We start from the raw sequence: 24113 nt of genomic DNA on the forward strand, positions 1-24113 counted from the left end.
GGGACATCCACAATCTCTCTGGGCAACCTGTTCCAGTGTCTCACCACCCTCACAGTAAAGAATTTCTTCCTAATACCCAATCCAAATCTACCCTTTTTCAGTTTAAAACTGTTACCCCTCATCCTATTGCTATACTCCCTGATAAAAAGTCCCTCTCCATCTTTCCTGTAGGCCCCCTTTAAGTACTGGAAAGCTGCTATAAGGTCTCCCTGGAGCCTTCTCTTCTCCAGACTGAACAACCCCAACTCTCGCTGCCTGTCCTCATAGGAGAGGTGCTCCAGCTCTCTGATCATTTTTGTGGCCCTTCTCTGGACCTGCTCCAACAGGTCCATGTCCTTCTTATGTTGGGGCCCCCAGAACTGGATTCAGAACTCCAGGTGTAGTCTCATGAGAGTGGAGCAGAGGGGCAGAATCACCTCCCTCAACCTGCTGGCCATTCAAAGAGAGTGCAAAGGCCAAAATTGACAGAAAGAATTACAAGTTCCTATCTGGAGCATGGTAAAGTGGACAGAAATTGAGGAGAAAAAAAGAATCCAAATAGATGGATAAGGGCAGTGATAGGCTCAAGCTTGGTTCTTTATACAGAGCACGGGAGGACAAGTGTTAGAGTCAGTGGTATCTTGTATGGCTAAGAATTAACTTTTAAAAGCCCTTTTTGTCATTAAATTTCTTCAGATATATTTAACTGAAAATGAGGCACCCATTCACTTTCCAAAGAAATTCATAGTTAAAGTTGCCTAAGCACCATTCCTTTACATTGCCCTCTTTCAAAAATAGCCCAGTAAGTTAGCAAGACACAGTTCAGTACAGCTGAACAGGAAAAGTGAATGCAGCAGCTTTCACTTACTAAATAACAAAATATTCAACCTATTCCACTACACCTAACCAGTCTAATCAAGACTATATCCACACACAAGCTGTTGCCCAGAAAAAAACAAAACCAAAACCACCAAAACAAACCACCAAACAAACAAAAAGCAAACCAACTTCCTACGCAACCCCCCCGAAGAATTTGGATGCAATTGTCTTCAGTAGAACCAGCTCTCGTCAAGGAAGAGGAAGCAGCAAAAAGTAAGACCTGTAAGTCATTCAATACTCATAGCTTCATATCTATGAAAGGATGTCATTAAGTCCAAGCAGTTCCTTTCTGAGCTCTTCTGCACCAAGAGCTCAGATCACACTTGCCAGTGCACAAAGCATGAAAAGTTGACACACATACATTTGCATGGGTGAACCACACAACGGACTGTAGAACTTGGCTGATAATTATACTGGTAACATGAAATAAAATACATTCATTGCCATCCAGTAAAGAAATATTTGGCCAAATTACTTGCATATGAGGATAAAATTTCTGTCAATTCTCTGAACAACAGTAATCAATACTGCAGCGTACGTACATTGTCAAATGCGTAACTCGTGGAGTACCGATGCAGAAGCCTCCATTTCTATAGTTAAGTTGTCTCGATTGTGCAGTCTTTGACTTTGCTTAGTTGTTACCCTGAAAGTAAAAGCCTGACAGTCAAAGCAGAGAAGACAAGCAACAGTTTCAGAAGAGAGTGTGAAAACAGCACCCCCCCTTTAAATTTTGTCAGCAGGAAAACACAGGTAGAAGAGGTAAGTTCAGAGAAGAAAGTAGAGAAATTCCCTGAGCATCTTAAAAATTTGAAGATTTCCCCCCAAATACCCGCACCTTTTGTCTGATATTAAATTCATATTTTTTTCAAAATAAGCACTTTTAGAAAGCTAGGAGAAAGAATAGCAAGCAATTACAGTTGCTGCTTTTTGACTAACTATAGCTTTTCTTATTTATGCCACATGATTTGTATAAAATCATGGAAAGCTGCACTATTTCCTGATAGCAGAAGGCAAAGGGTGGTCACTCAAATATTTCTTTGACTAATTCATTCCACTGGGCTTTCCATAAGTGATTCATAGCCATACTCAACTTTCCTGGAAAACATTTCACAAAGTCTGCACAGTATGTAAAGTACCATATTCTCATTGTCTAGTTTCTAATTGTGAATCTTTGATACTCTCTTTAAAAGCAAACAGCATGTTTTAGTAACTTCATTCTATCAAATACAATTTGGTTAAGTAAAGCACTCCTATACTCAGAATAGCTGCCATCACAGCAAACACGCACACATTTATTTTCCTCAACAAGTTACTACTGGTTTACACACAGCTCTACTTCAACATGTAACCAGACTTAGTACATCCTTTAATAGTCCATTTTATCCTCTCTTGCCCATCCTGATCCTGACATCACTATTTAATGTCTTGATTCTGTTCCCAGTTAATGCCATAACATTGCCACTTTCCTAAATGAAAGCAGGATCAAGTCCTTATCTGTAAGCTCCTCTTAAAGGGGATTTATCACTGTTTAGATGTTGCTGCCAAAATGATACGACAAAACCCCCCAAACTATCAATATATACAGTTACCTGTTTAATAAAACTGAAGGTAAGACTATGAGGACAGGTTATGGCAATTTGACTTTAGGGCAACCTCAAAAGCCAGAGGCTCCAGTGAAAACACAAACAGTTCCTGCAAAAAGGAAGCTTCAAAGAACAGAGCTGTCAGCAGATCTAATGCCCTTTCCATTAACACAGAAAGGGCTACTGTGTTTAAATAGCAGGACACTTATCCTCTATCAGTTTGTATGTGGGAAAGGAAAACAGTCAAGTACATATATTCAAATCCCAAATCTATAGGCACAGTCATAAACAGAATTGGGGTTTCCCAAACAATTCTTCTTGCCTCTCTATAGAAGGGTGGTTAATTGTAAACACTGTTCCAAGTCAAGACTAGGTGAAAATGGTGTTCCACACAGCAAGAAATTTATTTGGCCTCTTAAGAGGAGCATCTCTGAGGAAACCTTCTCTGCCAAATCCTCTGAAACAGAAGCCTTGAGAAATTGGGAAAGACAGTAAGTTGAAGATAGGGGTTGGGAGGAGGGGGTGTAATTTGATTTTGTTTAAAATTTTTGAAAAGAAATCTAAATGGTCATTTTCATTGCCTATCTTTTCCCCAAAATATTATGAAAAAACAAAATGTATGCATATTTTTCACTTCATTTCATATATATCCCCATTTACTAGAACTCCTGCCTTAGATGTCCTAGGAAACAGGAATATTTTTTTAATTTTTAAGGAAATTTAGAACAAGCCTCTAAGCCTCTCTGAATACTTGCATCTTCTATTAAGAGTTTGTTCTTTTCTTGGAAGTCACAACAAAGACTTTATTTACATAGAGGGACTGTGAAATAATTACAAGTTCCCTGAAATTACTTGCCCAACTGGTTTCTAAAATCCCTTGTGGTGTCAGTTTTACACAGCATACACCAGTGAGGCTGACTGCAGTACTTGATCAGACAGAGGGTAACCAGAACTTTGATCAAGTCCAAGTCAGGAGGGTACTACTTAAACAAATGAGTCTTCAAAGTAGTTCCCAGGACCCTCATCTCCTCCCATTTTCATTAAGAAATTTAAAAGGAACTTAATTTTGTTTAGTATGCAGATAAGCTCTGGGTATAGGGAAACTGCATGTAACATTGTTTCAGATTATTTATATCTGAGTTGCTGCTTCTGCGCAATTCAAAGGATAACAGGTTGATTTCTCTTATCAGACATTCTTTCCTGCTTAAAAGGGCAATCGATTACCCGATTCCTCCCTTCCCAGTCTGACAAAGCACTGCTCACATTTCTCATGGCTTGAATACAACTTACATCTTTCATTTTGATGAGAGCTTTACAGTTCTTGCTTCAGGCAAGTTCTGCTGGACTTCCATTAAGCCCCATTTGAAATTACTTGAAGCGTTTACACTCTATGCTCTATTCATTTTTACCAGTTTTAGAAACATAGGTTAACACACATATAAGTAAAACAGTGCTATCAAAATAGGTTTTCAGTGTTATAAAATTGTTCCTATTTCCCAATGAAGGTTAAATAATAAAGACATTTCAGTGCAATATTAAACATGGATATAGTTTCTCAGGTTTCCCTAGTGCTTTCAAGTTTCTTGTTTACTTGTTCCCGTAGTCCCCCAAACCCTATTTTGGAAAACACAACCACAAAGCCTTTTCTCCATCCAAGGAAGAAAGGCTGACAGCTCCCTTCAGGGCGCTGCCCTGAGCTATTCTTAGTCTGTTTGCTATTAATGCCACTCTCCAAGGTATTTCTGAGGAACTTCATTAAGTTACTGCAACAATAACATCCTAGTAAAAGGAAAGACTACTATTGTACACTTAGCCTTTAGGTAAATACAGAAATAAAGACATCTTTCCCATGTGAACAGTTAAGGCTTATCATTTTTTCCAGATGAATTGGGTTTTGATTGAACTACTACTGTAAAAAGCTTGGAGATAGTGTTTTATTTCACAAGTTTGACTATGAGGAAAACAAACTAATGTGCTCAGGTGTTCTTCATAAAAACAGTTTGAGCATGATTAACAGATACTCTTTTAGGAGTCAGAGTTTCATAAATACTGTATTTTTAACCACCACAGACTGGTCACTTCTCAAAGTCACTCAATTCTGACCATCTCTAAGGAAAGCACCACCTTTCTTGTTTCTAAAACCAACTCAGAAAATTTTAGCTGACACTCCGAACCAGCCAAGCAGAGCAAAAAAGAGCTTACAACAAGCATTTCCAGCTCCACATTATGCAACCTAGATATTACAGCAAGGTTTTTACAGATTTAAATGCAAAAGAATCACAGTCTTCAAATAAGACAATATACAATGCAAAGTACTAACCAGAACAGTCAGCAAAAAAAGTGATACTTAAAACAAGCAGGGGAGTAGTGAAGTGGGAAAGAAGGGGAAGAGAGATAAAATAATAATGTGCAAATGCATGAAAAGATTAAGTGTATTTGGAAAAAAAAAAAAAGAAGTGGAGAGGGAAAAAAAAAAAAAAATCCTACCAGCAGTCCCCTTAGGAAACTATGGTCTTGTGAATTTACAAGAGAAGTTACATTGTCAAGTACCAGAAAGAGTCAGTTGTTTGTTTTGAGGCTCAGAAACTACCAGTTACATTAAAGATAAATCAGCTTACAATAACAAAACCTTCCAGGTTATGTTCTTCCTCATAGGGGAGAGGAAAAAAACCTGACCAAACCACCCCACACAGCTAAACTAGTAGCAATTCTCTCTTAAATTTCTCACTGCACACCATTTCATCTGTAATTAAACACAACTGCAGGATGTAGCAATTACAGTAATTCCTTTTCTGTCTGACATGGATGAGGCTCCAATATACTACAAAATAAATACAATCAGATCTGTCTGTTTAGTAGTAAAATTCGCTGTCCCACATCCAATCTATTAAAAAATAAGATTATTCATTTCAAGATTTAAGGCAACCTGGTTGGGACAACACATTAGAACTTTTCAGCACTTACTTGCTTATGGTCATTCTTTGGTTTTAGATTAAGAGATCCAACTACTATTTCCCCCAAAACCCTCACGGTCTGTCACTCAGCTAACCTGTCTGTCTTCCTAGCCTTTACTCCTATTAGATATGTCCAACTGTTCAGAAAGAACACGGCTGACCTTCCAAGCTAACACCACCACTCAGCATAACTGTTCCCTGTGCTGTGCCAATTCCTCAGTGCCACAAGCAGCAGGTTCTCCTGCCAGACCTGCCCTGCTGTTCAGGGGCCTGAAAGGGACCTCGGATCCTCCACTGAAACTACCCCAGCTTTTTGGACTACGTTAGCAAAAATTGCCAATAGTTTATCTGTAAGTGGCTGTATAGCACTGCAGTTTTACAACACTGAGGTGTGGCAGCTGGCTTTTGTTCTCCCATGACTTGGCTTTCACAGGATCCTTTACCTCGTACTTAAAAGCTTATACTTGGGCAATTTTTAAGGATAAGATGATGGGACTACTGCCCTCCTAATAATTACGGTTAAACTATAGGTCCCAAACACTCAGCTGTGGGAGTTTAAACCTGATTTAGTCTTGGAATGGGAGACATGGAAGCAAAGACAGCACAGGTGCACAGATTTAAGTAACTTCTACTTTCCAATTCATCAACAACCACTAAGTGATCAGAAGTTAAGTGTTGAGTGAACCGTTCTGTCTGATTGTCCTATAATCTAGGATTTTTAAAATCTATTTATTTAGAAGTTATATTAGACTTTACTTTTTAAAGCATCACATGCCTTCTGTTTCATAACTCACCACTGCATTTAAAAGAATGGATCTACTACAAATAACTTTAATAGCTCATTAACTGTAGGAAAGAAACAGCCCTCAAAAAACAGACACCTGTGTCATCATCTGTTTCTGAGACCAAAGGACACTCTAAATAGCATCAATTCAGGTCCCAGCTATGTCATACAAGACTCTTCATCACCCCTGTACTGCAAATTACATAGGGGCTTGACTGTTCAGTATTTCTGTTTACTTCCTGCACTGACTTCTACAGGAATCTACCACAAATTAAGAGTATTTTAGTGACTGTCTTAACAAAAGTCTGCTATTAAATAAAAAGCTAATTCAGAACGTTTTCAGAGATAAAAGCTTCGAAAAAATCAGTGTGGTGTTCTGTAACACCTGAACTTCTGTGCATTATGGGAGGGGAAAATGAGCAGTGCATAAGAATCAAGCAGCTGCACATAATTTTATACTGCATCATCTATGGGGTCAGAGGTTCATAATAGTAGGTATTATTTTCAGCTATTACATTAAGATTTGCTGTCATTTACAGTATCTAGAAGGCAGTTCTTCAGAGGTTCCCAAGAAAGAGGCTGGCAATTTCAATTTTGTTTCCATTGAACATGCACAGATCTCAGCTTTAAGAGTATGCTTGGCATTTTCGGAAGGGAAGGAACAAACATAATAGACAAAGGGAAAATGCTCTCGCACAAACCCAGTTCATTCAGGCCAGAATGCAATAATACATATAACCTAATGCCAGGAAGGCTGCAAAAATCTGATGACAATTCTAAGGCATGTTTCTTAGAAACTGTGAACTGTGCTATTAGTAGCAACTCACAACCCACAGCAGCTATCCAGCTGCAACCTTGTTATCTACTTGGCCCACTTCAGAGCCTTCAAAAGCCCTGGGAGTCCCTGCCTTGGTGATAAGGGCACAAGAATACAGAGCAGCTGCTCTGAAAGAATGGCCTCTTCCAAGATTGGAGGGCTGGTGTTGCCAGGATGCCTCCACAGTAGCCTAACTCATCACACAACAGGAGTAACCTCCTCCTCTCACTTTCACTTCTGCTGCTTCTGTTTTCTAAAAGCAAAGCAGGAGCTTGAGGCATTTCTGCTCATTCTTCACTGCGTGTTGTCAGCTATCATTCTGGTGCACGTAATAAGCTTATACTTAAAATTCAGTCTCCATACACGTGCCAAATTTTACCTAAGATACATAGTTTATCCTTTAACTGACAAAGATGGTTAACAGGTAAAGCTATATAGAGATATTACCTTGGCTTTTTTATTTGTATTTTTTTAAAAAAACATGCAGCATGAATGTGTATTTTAGTGATTTTTTTCTTTTGATCTTTAACTGTCATTTCCACAAAGTAAAGCTGTTGCCCCCAAAACATTTTTCTAAATTGTTATGCAGTTTTTTTTCAGCTATGACAGCATACTGAGTGAGGATATTGCCATAATCCTGATTAAATTTAATGAAAAATACTTCTGCAATTAACTATTATCATTAAAAAAATGCAACTATATTATGACAAAACTACCACTCGAGGGAGTGCAAAGTTAGAAGGAAGATATGGACTAAGCTGTATGAAAAGAGCATGTGTTTTGGGGCTTTTATAATGACTAGTTCTTTATAGCACGATGACAGTATTTAATTTAAGTATGAAAGATATTATCACAGGCAAGTAAAAGTTACATATTTTACAGTGTTCATTTTCTTACCACTCTTCTGCTACATTCCCTGTGACTAAGGGAAAAACAAAAGTCAAGGAAAAAAAAAAAAATATACTCCAACACAGGAGTCTTTAGAAAACCACAGTAGTTGCTCAGAAGCAGGCTGGTATTTTTGTGAACTTTAAAGAATGAAATTTTCCACTGGAGTCAGGGAAGAAAGAATGGAAGATAATGTCAAAATATTTTAAAAGAATGTTCTGGGTTGGTAGCAGAAGAGCAATGTAATTGCAATAGTTATTGTACTTCTAAGAACATACTAAGTGCACTTATAAGTTTCAAAAGCATTTTAAAAATATACTAATAAAGATAATAAAAGGAGCCACAGCAGAGTCCGTATTTCATCCTAAATCATATGCATTTTTGGTAAGATTTATGTCTAATATAGTGTAATTTTCTCAGGCATGTTCAGGTAGTGACATACTAGATACTGTGATAAATTATATAACCTATATTGTAATATGTTTGCAAATACAATCAATTACAACTTTTTAAACAACCTGTGAAGCTTCCTATGTAACTATCCCTTTTGTTGCAGCAGCCACACAATAGCAACACAAGGGCCAAGTTACTTCAACTGCTAGTGGCAATATCTTGGCATTAAAAAAAAACAACAACAACAAAAAAAAAAAAACCAGGAAAATAGACATATGACCATCTGACCTAATCAGAGATGCCTCAGGGTAATTTTGCTGTTGAATCACTACTGGTAACAAAAAACACTGGCATTTAAAGCTTTTGAGGTACTTATCAGTAGAGCTTTCTGGATGCATTCAATTTACTTGTTTATATGGCAAGAACACATCTGTTTTGATTGAAGGGAAAAAAAAAAAATAATCAGTATTAGAAACTCCTGAAACCATTATAACTTCCTGAATATTCAAGGCAACCGTTTATTGTTTATGAACGTACACTTCAATTAACATTGCTGAAAACCAATAGTTCTGCATTTCACTCTATCTTCTGCTTCCCCTGCCCATAATATAGAAATTTTTGATTTTCACTTTTTTCAGTAAGGGAGGTGAAAATTTCACCCTTGCAGTCTAATACTGATAAGAAGAGTTTTATCTTGGCAACTTACTAAGGAAGAAACAAGAGATATAGCTGCATCTCATGTAGTTAATTAAGGAACAGTATCTCCTGAAATCATCTCCCGCAAAGAATTACTGCACTTAATCTGCTATGGGCTAGGTTACTAAAATTGCTTTTAAAGTTTGCTTAGCATATACCAAAGAAAAAAAATCTTTAAAAACATGTTCAAAGTTAGTACACACCTCTCAGGCAAGTGACCTTCTCCCCAACTCCTTTCTCAAAAGAAAAATAACTGACTCCTGATGCAAAGACTTTAGCTATTTATGCCTAATAGGTGGGCTCTATTTAGTGTCCTTAAATTATATGCTGTAATGAGGCGTGAACACATGGGCTAACAGCGTTTTTAATAGAAGTCACAATGATTTAACCTCGTCTCTGATCCGATTATTCTTTTGGTTATACAACCCCAGGCAAGAGTTATTCATACTTTCCACTGCCTGCAACAGCAGCTGTTTCACTATCACCCTGGAGCCTCAGGAAAATTCAAGCCCTTAATCACTATTTCCATTAGCCAACTGATCTTTGCTATCAGCTTGATGCGATATGGCCAAAGAGCCAAGTAGTCTAACTACAAGAAATTGATTTAAAAAAAAAAAATCTGTCCTGCAAAGAAGCGTCCATATATCTCAGGAGTTGGACAAATACCACTCATGAGTTCCCATTGATTCCCTCTAGCTTACACAAGCCATGCACATAAGCTTTCTCCACAATAGTTCACAAGTACATATGTTCTGCTTGACAGAAGAAAATATCTCTTATTATTTAATATCACAGCCTGCAAGAAATACACATTTTAGTTCTCATCTCATCTTTTCTTCTTTTGCCTGTATTTAATTTTATCCTCCTCCCTGAACTGGGCAAATCAGTCTGCAACATACATATTCCCACTTTTAGACAAAAAGCAGGACTAAAAGTAGCCTCAGCTTTCTATAGTAATGGACATATTAGTACTGCAGCTTCCTAGCAAATCCACCAGCCCTGAATAATTATCAAAATTCTATAAAGAAATATCAGAGATAGGAGTTGTTCTTAACACATTTCATAACATATATTATCTACATTTGTTTGGTTATACACTCCCTTTCTCATATTTTCACTAGAAGCCCAGAGATGGGTTTTATTTAACTATATGGATTATGGAATAACTTCTTCACCTACAAAAGCTGGGAAGAGGAAAAAAAAAACCAATTTATTATAACAATACAGCTTTTTTCTTCTGGCAATCCACTAGCTGAGTTACCCTGGCTTCCTATCTCTTCAGAGAAAGGAAACAGTACCTCTAGGAAAAAGAGAAACAATTCTCCATGCCATTCAGCCAGTTTTTATTTGGAAAGCATCCTGATTTTTAAGAGGCTTTTTCATCCAGACAGTCCCTTGTTTTGAAAGCAGGCCCAAAAGTTAACAGAAGCTTCCAGAATGGTACTCCATCAGTGAAAGAAGATAGTTATTCTGGTTGAGTTGACTATATAGCATGTAAAAGTAAAAGTCTGACCTTTTTTTTTTTTTTTTAAGGATACCAAGATATTATTATCTTTAAGAGCATGATACAGACAAGCGTATATATCAATCCATTTATCAAACAATCCTCATCTCACCATAATCTCCACTCAAAGCCAACACGCAATCCAGCATATTTACAGCGAAAAGGCTGGACACACACCTATTACAGCATTAAGCTTTTATGGTAGTTTCTACATGTGCCTCAAGAAAGCTCTCTGCAGCTTCTCAGCAGGGCAACTACAACGTAGCTTCCAGGAGTGCCAAAAGCACCTTATTTTTCTCCTTGCCAGTTGTCTGCCAAATGACTCAAGTTTATCCCATCAGAAACATCCTTCAGCCAGGCTGTATATAGGCAGGAAAAAACTAACCGCGATACTTTCAACCCACTCCTCCTTCAGTCTCGTAATAGGGCAGTTTAGTCACATTTACCACTCCTAAAACCACTGTTGCATCAAAAACATACACTGTCTCACAGTTTATGGTGTTTGTAGTGTGTGTGTGCGTTGCAGTTTCATAATACCTTTTGTACTTCAGGAAAAAGTAACTAAAATCCAACTCATTAGGTTTACAATGTACTCTCAGGTCAATAGCTAAGAGTGCATTTTCCTTCCAGGAACTCAGCCAACACCAAAATAACTCAAAAAAAAAAAAAAAAACAAAACAAAACACAAAACACCTCAAAAAGGAAAGACAATTCAAATCCAACTATTAACTTCTGAACTATCTGAAAGTCTGCAGACTGCAAAGTTTATCTCAGATGATAAGGTTACATTTTAATAAGTGAAATCCACAGCACAGACTGTAAGTATTGATAGCTCTGCTTTTATGAGCAGTAATAAACAATGACCCACATCGCTAATGAAAAGGAGGAAGCGATTCTAGTTATCTCCGACAGTAACAAATACTTGGAGGAATAAACAACAGGTATAAAGCCAGGTACATATAGACTACTCTTCTCCCATCTAAACCTGGCAATAGCACTTCAAACTCTGAGGATTAAGTTATACCCTAATCACTGAGTTTGACAGATACTACTCATTAATCAGTCCCATCCCTTTTTTTAATATTAGGCTCCTGGACTCCCAAGCATTCTAGGACAATGACTTCCACAGTTTATTTATGCATTACATAATTACATTAAAAATACAAAAAAAAATATTCATAATTTAGGTCTCAGTCCCAACTTCAGGCTTATTGAACACAATGAATATTTCAGCTTCACTAATGCAATTTTCAATGCATATTCTCATTTTCTGTGAGAAGAATAAGAGCACACAGTGGCTCACTCCCACAGCTCCCCTGTGTCATGGAAATAACAATACTTTACATGTCAAACTTTTTTGGTAGAATTTGATGGAGACTGAGTCTCTAAATAAAAAATAAAAATAAATGAACCATGCCTAAAAATCCTTCATAAATGCCAGGTTACAGTAATTCATACTGCATGAATGACCTCTTCAGACTTAAAAAAATAGTTTCCCTTGGGGTGCAGGGACAGGTTCTGGCTATCTGAACAGAAAAAAACCTAACTAATTATAAAGTCATTCCTAATTGCCTTTAGGCCAAAGGTGTTTAGGTTACTCTCGTGAGTAACATAAGGTCTTCACTTTGTCTGTGACAAGAGTCTCAGTTGGATCTATCCCACAGATACTTCTATAATCAGCTGTATAAGTCTTGAGATGAAAAAAAAAAAAAAAAAAAACAAACCCAACCTCAAAAAACCACTCACAGTCTCCATATCATGGTTGTGGGACATCTGTTTCACCAAACTGAAATTGCAGTGAAAAGCAGGGCTTCCGAATTATCTTACATTTTTCATAAATTAGAAAATATTAACTAGCTTCATGAACTCCTCTTTCACATTCAGTTTTACCTGCCACACTGGTGTCAAAACAGCTCTTGGACTATTTATCAGAGATAGAGCAACAACAAAAACTTAATTTTTCCTCACTAACTTGAGAAGCACCCCCATAAGAAGTCTGAAGTCTATAACTATGCTGTGGACCTGGTCATACTTAGACCAAGAGGAAAAAACCCAAACCAACCCCAATTAAGACTACCTAACATCCCAGTTGAGGAAGGTGGCGCATCTTTGTTAGAAGACCATTAAAAAACCCAACAAAACCAAAACCACGCATCCAGATCTTCAGTATGTTTTCACACATATGAGAACAAAACACAAACTACAATGTCATTTCTATTTAATGTACCATATATGAACTTGGGTAACCATTTTTTCCATTTTCAGTTCTTCTGACTTCAGTTATGACACTAAAAGCATATTCTATATTAATGACCAATATTACTTACAAATACAAAATTATAAACTTTGCTTATTAAAACCTGCCCACCTGAATAAGCAATTTCAGTAACAAACTGCTGTAGAATTAAGCTTTCTGTACGATTGCTGCCAAAAAGACTGGGGGTTTTTATCATTTTAAACCTATTCTGCATAGGACAGTTCAGTCAATCATTTTATTAACACTAATGTTATTGAGAGGTCATTGGGATAAGTTTCAAGTTAGTATCACATCTAACATCCTGTAGTTATTTTCATATTTTTCCTTTTACACAGGTATGTATGTTCCAGTATTCCTGGAGAACAAAGCTAAATTTGCCCCTGTAAAAAGATAGACGGCAGAGGATATAAGGAAATGCACTCCATAGCATTCTAACGTATACTAGACTTCATGGTGTGACCAGAGCGCAGTGATTTAAACCAGACAAAGTTCTTCCAAGTTTCCATTTGATTCTCCAGGAAGACTAAAGCTCTTAATCTTGTAGCACAGATCTTGCCTATGATCCTTTTTCATTACTTTGAGCTAGAGAATTTGATCATGTGGAAATATTTTTTTAGTTAATATCTCCAAAATCTACGATATGACAATTTTACAATATTTGTTTTCATTTTTAGGTATTTTTAAGGCACCCAGCAACCACCTTGTGCACCATTACCATAATTGTTTTTAAACAATGATAAATTGACCTTTGCTTGCTCTTATTTTCACCCCATATGTATGACTTATCTCAGCATATCATCTAATTATTATATACTTCCATTTTATTTCTACTTATAAAGGTATTTGCATTGTTTGCTCAGAGAATGGAATAATCAGCACACTAAGGAAGTAACTAGTAGGGGATTTTTGACATAGAAATAAGTATTTTGCTATTTTCACCTGACCTAGGAGACCTACAGAGGCTCCAAGTGTGATATAAACCTGAACCTCTCTCAAATACCTCCTCCTAACAAAACCAATATACCTAAAGCTGCAGCATGAGGGTTCTCTGTTAGCACCTTATTTTATCAAGGTTTCAACTGGTTATGATGCACTCTGAAATGCCTTGAGCACAACAAAGAGCTACAGAAATGAAAATAATTCTCCCTCCCCTTGTGAAATCAGCCTTTCTACTCCAGTTTCATGGCATTATCTGTACTTCCATAAGTATAACTAGCATGTGGACAACAGTTAAAGGAAGCCACCCAAATCACTATTAAATGCCTCAAAGTCCAAATACATGAAAAAAAAAAAAGCAGTCAAGCACTGCTTGACCAAAAAGTTATATACTGTATAGTCTCTTCAAATCCTTCTCCTCCAGCTGAAAATAAAGTATTCAGCTCAAAAGTTATCCAAATCACCTTTGTGATTTGAATTTTATTAAACTATTTATCTGAAATTTATTCAAATCACCTCTCAGCATCCCACATGACAACTGGGAAGGAGCAACTAGAAAACCTACTCTGGGCTCACAGGCCAAATAAAGCTACTCGAGCGAGAACACTGAAGACACCATCCTTAAACTAAACAAACACTAAAATTGAATGCAACTTTAGTACTTGATAGTATGTAGAACAGTATTAATATTTTAATTCCATTTACTTATTAAGGCATAGGATAGATAGAATAGACAAAAAAAACCAAACAGGATAGCATTGTCCCCAAGCAAACTACAAGCACTAAAGTCTCTATTTACTCTGAGTCTATAAAGTGTACAGTTTTTGTCTTACAAGTGAGGAATACTCTAACTTCACTCTCTGGATATTTCACCTCTTCGTGACTATTGCTATGGTTTCCATACAGAATGCATATACATTATAAAGTGTTAGAACCCTTCACATTATTCATGAAGTATCCCATCTTTTTAGACAAAAAAAAATTTCTTCCAAAGACCCTCAGAAGCTGAGGAGGTTAAGCATCCCAATGACTCTCAGGAATTCATGTTTGTCCTCAGATGCAGAGATATGAACAAGTTCTGCCTGTGCACTTGGCAGACTGGATGCATCTCAGGAGCCATAAAACTGCATTAGCATGGTATTAAGCTCTACTGTAACAAAGATTATTATGTCAGCCATAGCATTATATTTATATCACATCCAGGCTTCAAGTCACTCAAAAGTCTGCCTTAACCTGTTAATAGCTGCAGAATAAATCTGCATCATCTGAAAGTACAGGAGCTAAATACTTCCAGAAGTAAAAAAAACCAAACAAACAACACACCTTCAATTATGATTTATTTTTTTTTTAAATCCTCCTTAATCACTTTACTGTTCAGTGTAAAAACAGGTTATTGAGATATGATTTTGAACAACAATATTAACTCTGGACTTTCTTGGAAAGCAATAGCATAGAAAGAACCATAAACATTGCCAAGAAAGAAATTCAGAGAAAGAATAAAAACCTTCAAAATATAAGCAGAAAAGTACAGATGCCATTAAGTAATTTTTACGATCCCATTAGGGAACATTTCACCAGAAACAGCTGTGGTCACAAAAATATAAACATGTAAAAACGCTCACCTTTTTGAAATTTACTTTTAAAATACTTTTTTAAATCTGATCCAAGAGGATTAACAAACTTTAAGTAAAAGGATTAATGAGGCATGTGACTGAGACAGGAAGAGATTACCAGAAAACCCAAGTACTACTTTGTAAAGAAAGTTTTGTAAATACTACTGAGAAATTTGACAAGCTTTCTGTAACACAGAAGTAATTCTCTAAGTATTTAAAAAACATGAAATACATTCAACACCTCATGATCATTCCAGAAGGCTGTAACTCAATTAAAAATTTCTAAAAGCATGGCTCATTTAACAATGGCTTTATTTTCAGATCAGTTCATGAACAATTTTTTCCATACTGAAACTATATAAAGCTAAAGGAAGAATAGAATTTTAAAGCTACAATAAACATTAACAAGATTAAATACACCTGCCATTACTGCTTTTTTCCTTGGGTTTACTACTGCAGAGATTTCTGACCTTATTTAAGCCTTATCTTCAAACACAATGATATACGTTCTCTCTCTCTCTTTTTTTTTTTTTTTTTTTTTTTTAAAGTAAATAATCACAGACACTGTTTCACAGCCAGTTCTACTTTTGCTTGCCACTGGAGGTGATGTGAGGACACAGACTACTGTAGGAGAGAGACTGGCTCACTCCTACTTCTAGTGCACTTAAAAAGCAATCAAGCTAAGTTTCTTTAAAAATCCAGCTTTCTCTAGCAAGCTCCAGAGAAAAACTATTATCATGATATAACAGCCTGTTTTCAAGAGTTGTCTATGAATGCAGCTTTCATTAATTATGGGAAACCTTCTGCTACATTCATTAGTTTGCAGTAACTTGCAAGACTTAGCAGATTAAGGCAGTTACGGATATTTTAAAGTAACTTAACTCAACCTGTTCAAAAAAAAAAATAATAAAGCTGAATCAGAAATGTTCCACCTCTTAGCCCTAAAACCCAATTCTTTTCTCAGTAGCCCAAGCTGAATTATTTCGAGATTCTCTTTATGTTCCTTTTTTACTCTTCACAAATTAAGAGTGATACTTGTCTACAATTAAGCTAAAATGGAAACCTGACAGTCAGAAAAGACCTAGGTAACCTACTTAGCAAGAGACTACCAGGGCATAAATGAAGTTATTTAGCCCCACCGTGGCTGTACTCAGAACTTTAAAGTCATCAGTGAAGTATGCCACATCCCTCCAGGATTACAGGAGACAAGCAAGCCTATTACCTACTGGACTTGCCATTTGACAGTAGAGGTTCTATAAAAAAATCCGAGTGTCCTCTACTGACATAAAAAGGCTCTTAAAAACTGAATACCAGTTGAGGAGGATGGAAATATGCAAAAGCATAATTGCTGGCTCTGGTAATTAGCTACTGACACCTTTTTTTTTTTTTTTTTTTTTTTTTTTTTTAAAATGAGTACACAGGAATAGTCTTACAATAGATCAGACTCATCTGCATGTTGCACAAAGAAATACTGCTTTTCTCTGAGAAAGAATTACAATTCCTCAAGCATAGAAACAACATTAAAAACCACTAAAAAGCTGGGATTGACACTGAAAAACTAGCCATAAAGTATTTAAGCAAGTCAGATTCTTTCTTATGAGAATAAAGCAGAGAAACTGTCGTTTATGAGAACTACTACCTTACTTGAGAGGGCGGACTGTTGTTAAGAGATTGATCACTAAACCCAGTAAAACTTCTTCAGATTTCTCAACTGTGACATTCACACCTCAATAAAAAAAATAAAAAAAAAAAGAGGAAGAGCAAAAACATACAATCAGCATTTCAAGTGCAAACCACTGTTTGGTAACGGGGAGGGCAAAATAGAAATAGTTCTTGTCAACCATTGCCTAGCTGTCCTATCTCACCTTTGATTGGATCAACCCTCCTCAAATAGGGCAATCCAGGATTATTAGAGGGCCTACTGAAGAGAAAAAAAAAAAAAAAAAACCAACCCACTATGTAGACAAGGTATTTTAGGAGTGTTACATACACTGGAAAATGTAGGAAGTTCACAAAACAGAAGAAAGCACTTTGTACACACCAAAATTCATAGAATATTTATAAAACACTATGTCTGATGATGTTATATTTTACAATACCTTTACTTATTCCTTTATCACCACAGAAACAAAAGTTCCACACAACCATTTGGTAGTGATAAGAAGCTTGATTTTTCTGTATACACTCAATAGTAAACTAGGTGAATTTTCTTAAAATCACCCCCCTAACAAAGTGTAGCCTTTTAAAATTATTATCTTGCTATCTTTTTCAGATGCTAAGTTGTCACTGTAGACCAAAGCACCTACATTTTCTTGGATACCAGAATCAGTAAGTGCTAAGGTAAAACTGGATGCATGCATGGAAGACTCTAGTCTTTTCCCCACTTCTAATATAACCTTGTTCTTTTCATACCATCCAAGAGCAGTGTGCTGAAGCCACCTTTCACACATCTGAATAGTCTGAGATCCAGCCTTCGTGCCTCGTCCCACCTTTTCTCCCTTTGCAACTGCTTGACATTTGTCCAACGGAGCACACTAAAAATGTATTCAGTCCATGAATCTGCTGTTTTCCTACACAGCAGTCATACATTTCCAGCTTTAAAGAGTTGGCTCTTGCCATCTCTATAACTGTATTACCTGAAACTAAATTGTATTTCAATGGCTGAGATTCAGTTAGCAAAAACCTAAGCTGTTTTTCCAATCTATTAGAAGTCTGTATACACCTACCACATTTATAAAACACCAGGTCCCAAGCACATCAACATTTTTGTTTTTTTAATTTTGCATTTATAAAACTTTGAGAAACCCTTTTCTTCCCTCTTGGATACACATATGCATTCAAGCTCAGGATAATTCTTCCAGTAGGAATTTGACTTTTAAAAGCAACAGCTATGCTGCAGTAACTGTACATGCTCTCATCCACGGTGAAGATAACACAGTTTATGCTGAGATGATTAACCTCAAATTAATTTGTTATTATTTTATGTAATCTGCATTCCTTCCTGCTGCAGATCTTGGAGAAAAAAAAAAAGTAGTTAAAACAACTTTTTATTGTAGTGTTAAGGATACATAAGACTTTGTCCCAATCTAAATTAAATGTCTGGAGACAGAGATTCTTTGGAATCAAAACAGAAAGACGGAAAAATGGTTTAAGTGCTCAGATACCTCCTGGTCTTGCATGGACTTATGCATATACGTTATCATCCATTTAACTGCCATTTGAAAACACGCACTTCAAGAATCCATCTGAGAAAATACTGTCACTACATGAAATTGATGATACTACATAGAACTGATAATAGGTGTTTTCCTAAGCATACTTGGAATGAACTTGAATTAAATAGGGTGAATTCCAATAAAGGTGCCATTCCCACCACACCTGCGGGTGCCCGAAACAATACAAAGGTATACTGCCATTAAAATTCATATAACCTTAGAAAGTAACTGGAATACAATGTAGCTGCATCTCCTATTCCCAGGTCATTTTTAATGCATTATAACTGTTAGTGGGGTTGAGTCGCTAGATGACTACTACAACAATGCTAAGTTGTTTTCCACAAAGAGACAGCCAATTATTTTAACAGGATTTTAAACCAATACAATTATTGCCTAGTTTTTCAAGTCCACTTCATTTAATTTCAATCTGTTTAAAAACTAAACATCTCCTTCAGCATCAAAGTCAAATAAGAGCTTGATAGCAAAACCAACTATAAAAAACGGCAGCAAAGTTAACTTCGCTCATTCTTTAGTTCTGGCCAGGGCTGAGACAAGTAAAAGAAGGATGAAAAATTAAGATTGATTTTAATTCCTTAATCATCAAGAAGGCCACAGATAATGTGAGAAGCAATTCTGAAATGTTTATACCCACTTATTACACCCAGAGGTACAGTTTACCTCAGATAGTTTATAGTATTCCTCTGACAGCTGCCGTTACCTTTCTCTGCTCTAGAACAACGCTTGGCGATTTTGATTATTTTTTAAACAAAGTGGTCCTCAACTCAGCCAAGCGCTACAGATCTGTCCGTGCTACCCAACAACCCCCTGTGCTCTCAGGCCCACTCAGACCCCTGCCCGCTGCCTGCCACCCTCCCAGGTCTCCAAACGCTGCCTGCCGCCTCCTGCCCCCCCCCCCCCCCCCCCCCCAAAAGCCTTCGGGTTGCATCAACAAGCTGCTGTTCCTCGCTAAGCCATAACCGCAGCGCTCCTAGCAGAGCCATCCAGGCCAGTTTTGTTTTGGCTTTTTTTTTTTTTTTTTCCATTATTGTTTCCTTCTGGTCTATGCACCCCTTCGCCCTGACCTACGGCTACAGGTGGGTGGATCCGTCGGGCTGAGCCTCTGGATCAGACCCGGGGACAAGGACGCCGGAGAAGACAGACCTCACCCACCGCGCCCACGTATGGGCCGGCCGGCCGGCCGGGGCAGCGCCACCGCGCCTCCCCACCCGCTTCGTGTCAGGGCAGCGGGCGGGGACGCGGGGCCACCGCCTCCCCGCCACCTCCTGAGGGAGAGGGCGGCCACGGACACCAAAGCGCCCACCGAGAGCCGGGCGGAGGCCCCTCCCTCTCACCCTCCGCCCTCCCTCCCTCCCCACGCCGCCGCCGGCCGCTAGCGCCCGCCCCCGCCGCAGGCCGCCGCTCCCCGCACCAGCAGCCTGAGGCGGCGGCCGAGCTGAGCCGAGCCAAGCGGCGGCGGCTCCTCGCCGGCCGGCAGAGGGAGCCGGCCCGCGGCCCTGCCCGCAGTGCCCCCGGCGTGGGGCGGGCCGGCCCGCCGCGCTCACCCGGCAGGGGCCGTCCTGGAAGACGCGCGGGTCCAGGTTGCAGGCGATGGTGGCGGTAGGCAGGTCTCGCAGCGCCACCGCCTCCATCTCCCCGTCAACGAAGCTCCAGTCCGTCTCGGCCTCGGGCGGCAGCAGCAGCAGCGCCTCCTCCTCCTCCGCTTCCTCAGGCGGCTGCTGGAGCGGCAGCTCCTCCTGCCCCGCCGGGCCCCTCCCGCCGCCGCTCTCCATGGCCGGGGGCGAGCGGAGCCCCGGTGAGGCGGGGCCCGGCGGCCGCTGAGGCGACGCCTTGCGCCTCCCCCCACCCGCCACCTTGGCGCGCGCACACACAAAACTTACCCCCCCGCCCCCCACTCCGCCGTTTTTGTTCCCTTAACCCCCGCGCCAGTTACGACCGGCGCCTTCCTGCCCCCCTCCCCCGTCCGCCGCGCGCCGGGAGCACGGTGCGGTGTGAGCCAATAGGAAGCCGCCGCCGCAGCAACAGGTGGCCTGCCCGAGCCAGGCGCGGCTTCCGCCATCTTGAGTGAGGGCAGCGGGCGGCTCGGTGGGGCGTGAGGGAGCCGGCGGGGCGTGGGGCGGACGCCCGTGGGGCAGCGGCACACGCACGGGGGGCGTGAGCGGCGGCCGGGCGGTCAGGGAGGGGTGGGGGGGTGAGGTGACCCAGTAGCTGCGGGTGGGCACATGCCTAGTGAGCATGGCCGCCCGGTCAGGGGTAATGGCAGCAACCCAAGGCCGAGGTGACCGGCCGAGGCCTGCTGTGTTTTGTGGCACCAGTGGAGCACGGAACAACACGTCTTGACTTCAAGGATAAGGAATATTATGCAACAAGGAGATGAATGAAAAAAAAAAACAAACATTTACCCAGACACCTACAAATCAGCCAAAAGTCATTGTTGTGTAAATCTTAATTCTCTTACCTGCCTTAAGGACAAGCCAGCCAACCCTTGATGTTGTGCAAACAGTTCACTGAACAGTCAACAGAAAGAAAGCTTACGAGAAAAAAAAAAAAAAAAAGGCCATAACTGTTATTTGGGCAGTTCCATCTCCTCTTGCCGGCGATGGATGCAGCTAATCTTCACCCTTTCTTTCTACTTTCTTCAAAAGTATCCTGTTGCTGGGACAAGTCCAGTAGTGTTTTGACTTTAAAATTTGTGAATGATGGCACATAAAGCCATGTTGAGGTCCTTTCCTCCTTACTTTGGACATGAAGGAGACATTTTCTTACAACCTTTCTTTTTTACCTGTGTCAATAAGGCCATAAAGGACAACCGCACCTTTGCTGGCTACACTCAAGAAGCTGCTTGTGTCAGACATCCCTACGTAGAAGAATAAAGTTTACCCAATGTGCTTAGCTGGTTAGTCCAACCTAAGTGATCTAGACAAACACTTGTCTTACATATGTCTATGTAGCATTGCCTTCCAGGGGAAGGCCCAAAAGTGAACTTCAGAGGTCACAGGTTTTTTATAAAGTTATTGTGACAGTCACACATCTACCTCAAAGATCCTATATTAGTACATGGATGATGCAGAATAGTAACAGGCAGTAAGGAGTGAGAGGATGCTGGGCAGGAGTTGGCAAAGTATTAACCTAATACTCTATCCCTGCAGGACTGCATAAGATAGGATGTATTGAGGCAGGCTATGGTTCATCATTTCTTCTGGTATGGCAAATATTTTCAATGGTGTTTGAAGTAAAATATTCTTACAGATATTTTCTTCCAAAATGCAGGAACATGAAAAACTAAACTAGGTGAAAAACTAATTTTGACAGTTGCAAATGCTGTACCACCTGCTGATCCGCGACACGCAAAGTTTACAGCAGAGTCAACAGCCCCACTCCTTGAGATGCCACTGTTACCCTGTCTGAAGTTAGCACTGCTGACCTTTTTTCCCAACAGATCAAAGACTTTAAACTGATGAGTAACTAGTCTCAGTCAATTTTAATGAGATCTTGCAGGATACAACAAGGAAGACAAAAACACCATGTGAAGATATAATCGTTTGCCTTCTCCCTCATCTTCTGTTAGAAGTTTCTTCAGATTCTCTAATCTGTTTTGAACCATTTAAGCCTTTTTCAGAGAGATAAACTCTCATCCTAGATACAGGGTATTTTCGTGATCTGTTGTGCTAAGTGACATAAGTCTGTATGGTCTCACACCAATTTTCACAAAAATTCAGACAAATGGTGTCTTAAAAGAAAAGTCACATATATGAACAAGCTGAAACTTCTCAATGCTAAATTAGTATTAAAACCTCCAGGCAAGCTAATACCATTTTTAACCTTATTCTTTGATCTCAGAGTTGCTTCCTGACAGGAGTGGTGACACTTGGCTTTTTGAGAAGAAGCTATCTGTCTGTATTGTCTGCATCAAGAGCTCTAGCCCCCTATGGAAATCCCACCTGAGGAATCTGAATGGAAATCTGCTGTTAAGTATATTTAAAAACTTAAGAAACAAAACCTGCCAACAACACATTCCCATAATTGCAGCCTTCCATCTGACTATTATAAAAGCCATTGAAAAATATTCATCTGTCCACTACTAGTCTAATGGCATAAGCCACCCCCCAGCTGGTTATTGTAACTCACATGTCAGATTTGTGGGTGAAAATAAGTTATTAATTATATTTGTATCATAATAACACCTAAAACTCAACTGAGATCATTATCATATCCTACCAAGTGCTGCTGTACTCCACAGCCAAAGGACCTATCTGCTCTAAGAGCTTAAAAGTTCGAATAGACTGTTCGGAGAAAGCATTGCTGACATTCTGCAAATATGTCAAATAAACATGAAGTGAACACACACCCCCAGCATTAATTCAGTCATAGACTTCAGAAGAAAAATGAAGCCTGAATATCCCTGATATTAGGGTTTAATGAGAGATTCATCCTTTCTTTTTGTTACATATGAAAGAAATGCAACGTACACTTTTGACTGGAAGAGCTGGTAAGCCAAGAAAAAAAAAAAAGATCTTCACCCCAACGTTCAGCTTTGGAGACAGAGTGCATCTTTCAATGTAAGTGACAGTGATTAACGATAATGATTTCTTTACACGCAGGAAAAAAAAAGATTCTTGGGGTAAATCGCTAAACGCACGCTCAAACAGTGTCATTCAAATGTTTTAAACAACACACACTACCATCTAGTGGTAGAAAGAAAAGCACGAAGGATCTCAAAAGGGCTACTTTTGTTACCTGCATCTGCAACAAAAATCCTTAATTCTCAAGTGAAAAATAGCTAACCAGAAAAAAAAAAAAAAAAAAAAACCCAAAACTAACAAAACCCCAACTATATAGAACTTGATTATAACTAAATGGAAAACGTTTGGAGAAAGGCTGAATGTGCGGTCCTATGAGCAACTTTACTTTCTAAACACTCATTTAAACCACTTGCTTAATTATATTCCTCAGAATATATTTTCATAACACCTATTTAATGGCTACACATAGGCAGATAATAGTTAGCAGTTTAAACAAATGGCATCGGTATCAGTGACAGCACTTAAGAAGACTTTGAGGATTTTTTTCCTGCATAGAAGCCTATTCTCAAGACAGTACTGCAGTCATTCCTTGGCTGTAGACTTTAACAAAGGATATGCATATATAAAATATGCATATATTGACATTGAAGATTAATTTTGGCTATCAATCACACAGTTTTCTTTTAATTAAAATTTTCTTTTTACTCCCTTATCCTGCAAGTACAAAAGCACGTGTCCTCAGTTGCTTCTTTACATCGACATTGAAATATTTGTATGATCAGGCTGAGAGAGCTGGGACTCTTTAGCCTGGAGAAGAGAAGGCTGAGGGGAGACCTTATTAAGGCATACAAATATCTAAAGGGTGGGTTGAAGGAGGATGGAGCCAGGCTCTTTTCAATGGTTCCCAGTGACAGGACGAGGGGCAATGGGCACAAGTTAGAACACAGGAAGTTCCGTTCAAATACACGGGAACACTTCTTTACGGTGAGGGTGACAGAGCACTGGCACAGGCTGCCCAGGGAGGTTGTGGAGTCCCCTCCTCTGGAGATTTTCAAGACCCGCCTGGATGCAGTC

The 24113-nt window shown here is 39.1% G+C and overlaps 1 protein-coding gene across 1 annotated transcript in view; it reads right to left on the minus strand.

Moving 5' to 3' along the window:
• Positions 1 to 20303, minus strand: part of RCAN1 (regulator of calcineurin 1) — a 42417-nt gene extending 22114 nt beyond the window's left edge. The window contains exon 1 of the mRNA XM_082491791.1: positions 20061 to 20303. Coding sequence (XP_082347917.1) covers positions 20061 to 20288 — 228 coding nt within the window. The 5' untranslated portion in view covers positions 20289 to 20303. The remainder of the gene's footprint in view (positions 1 to 20060) is intronic.
• Positions 20304 to 24113: the final 3810 nt, after the last annotated feature.

The sequence above is a fragment of the Vanellus vanellus genome (genome assembly GCF_965231255.1).
Source record: "Vanellus vanellus genome assembly, chromosome: 1".
NCBI lineage: Eukaryota > Metazoa > Chordata > Aves > Charadriiformes > Charadriidae > Vanellus > Vanellus vanellus.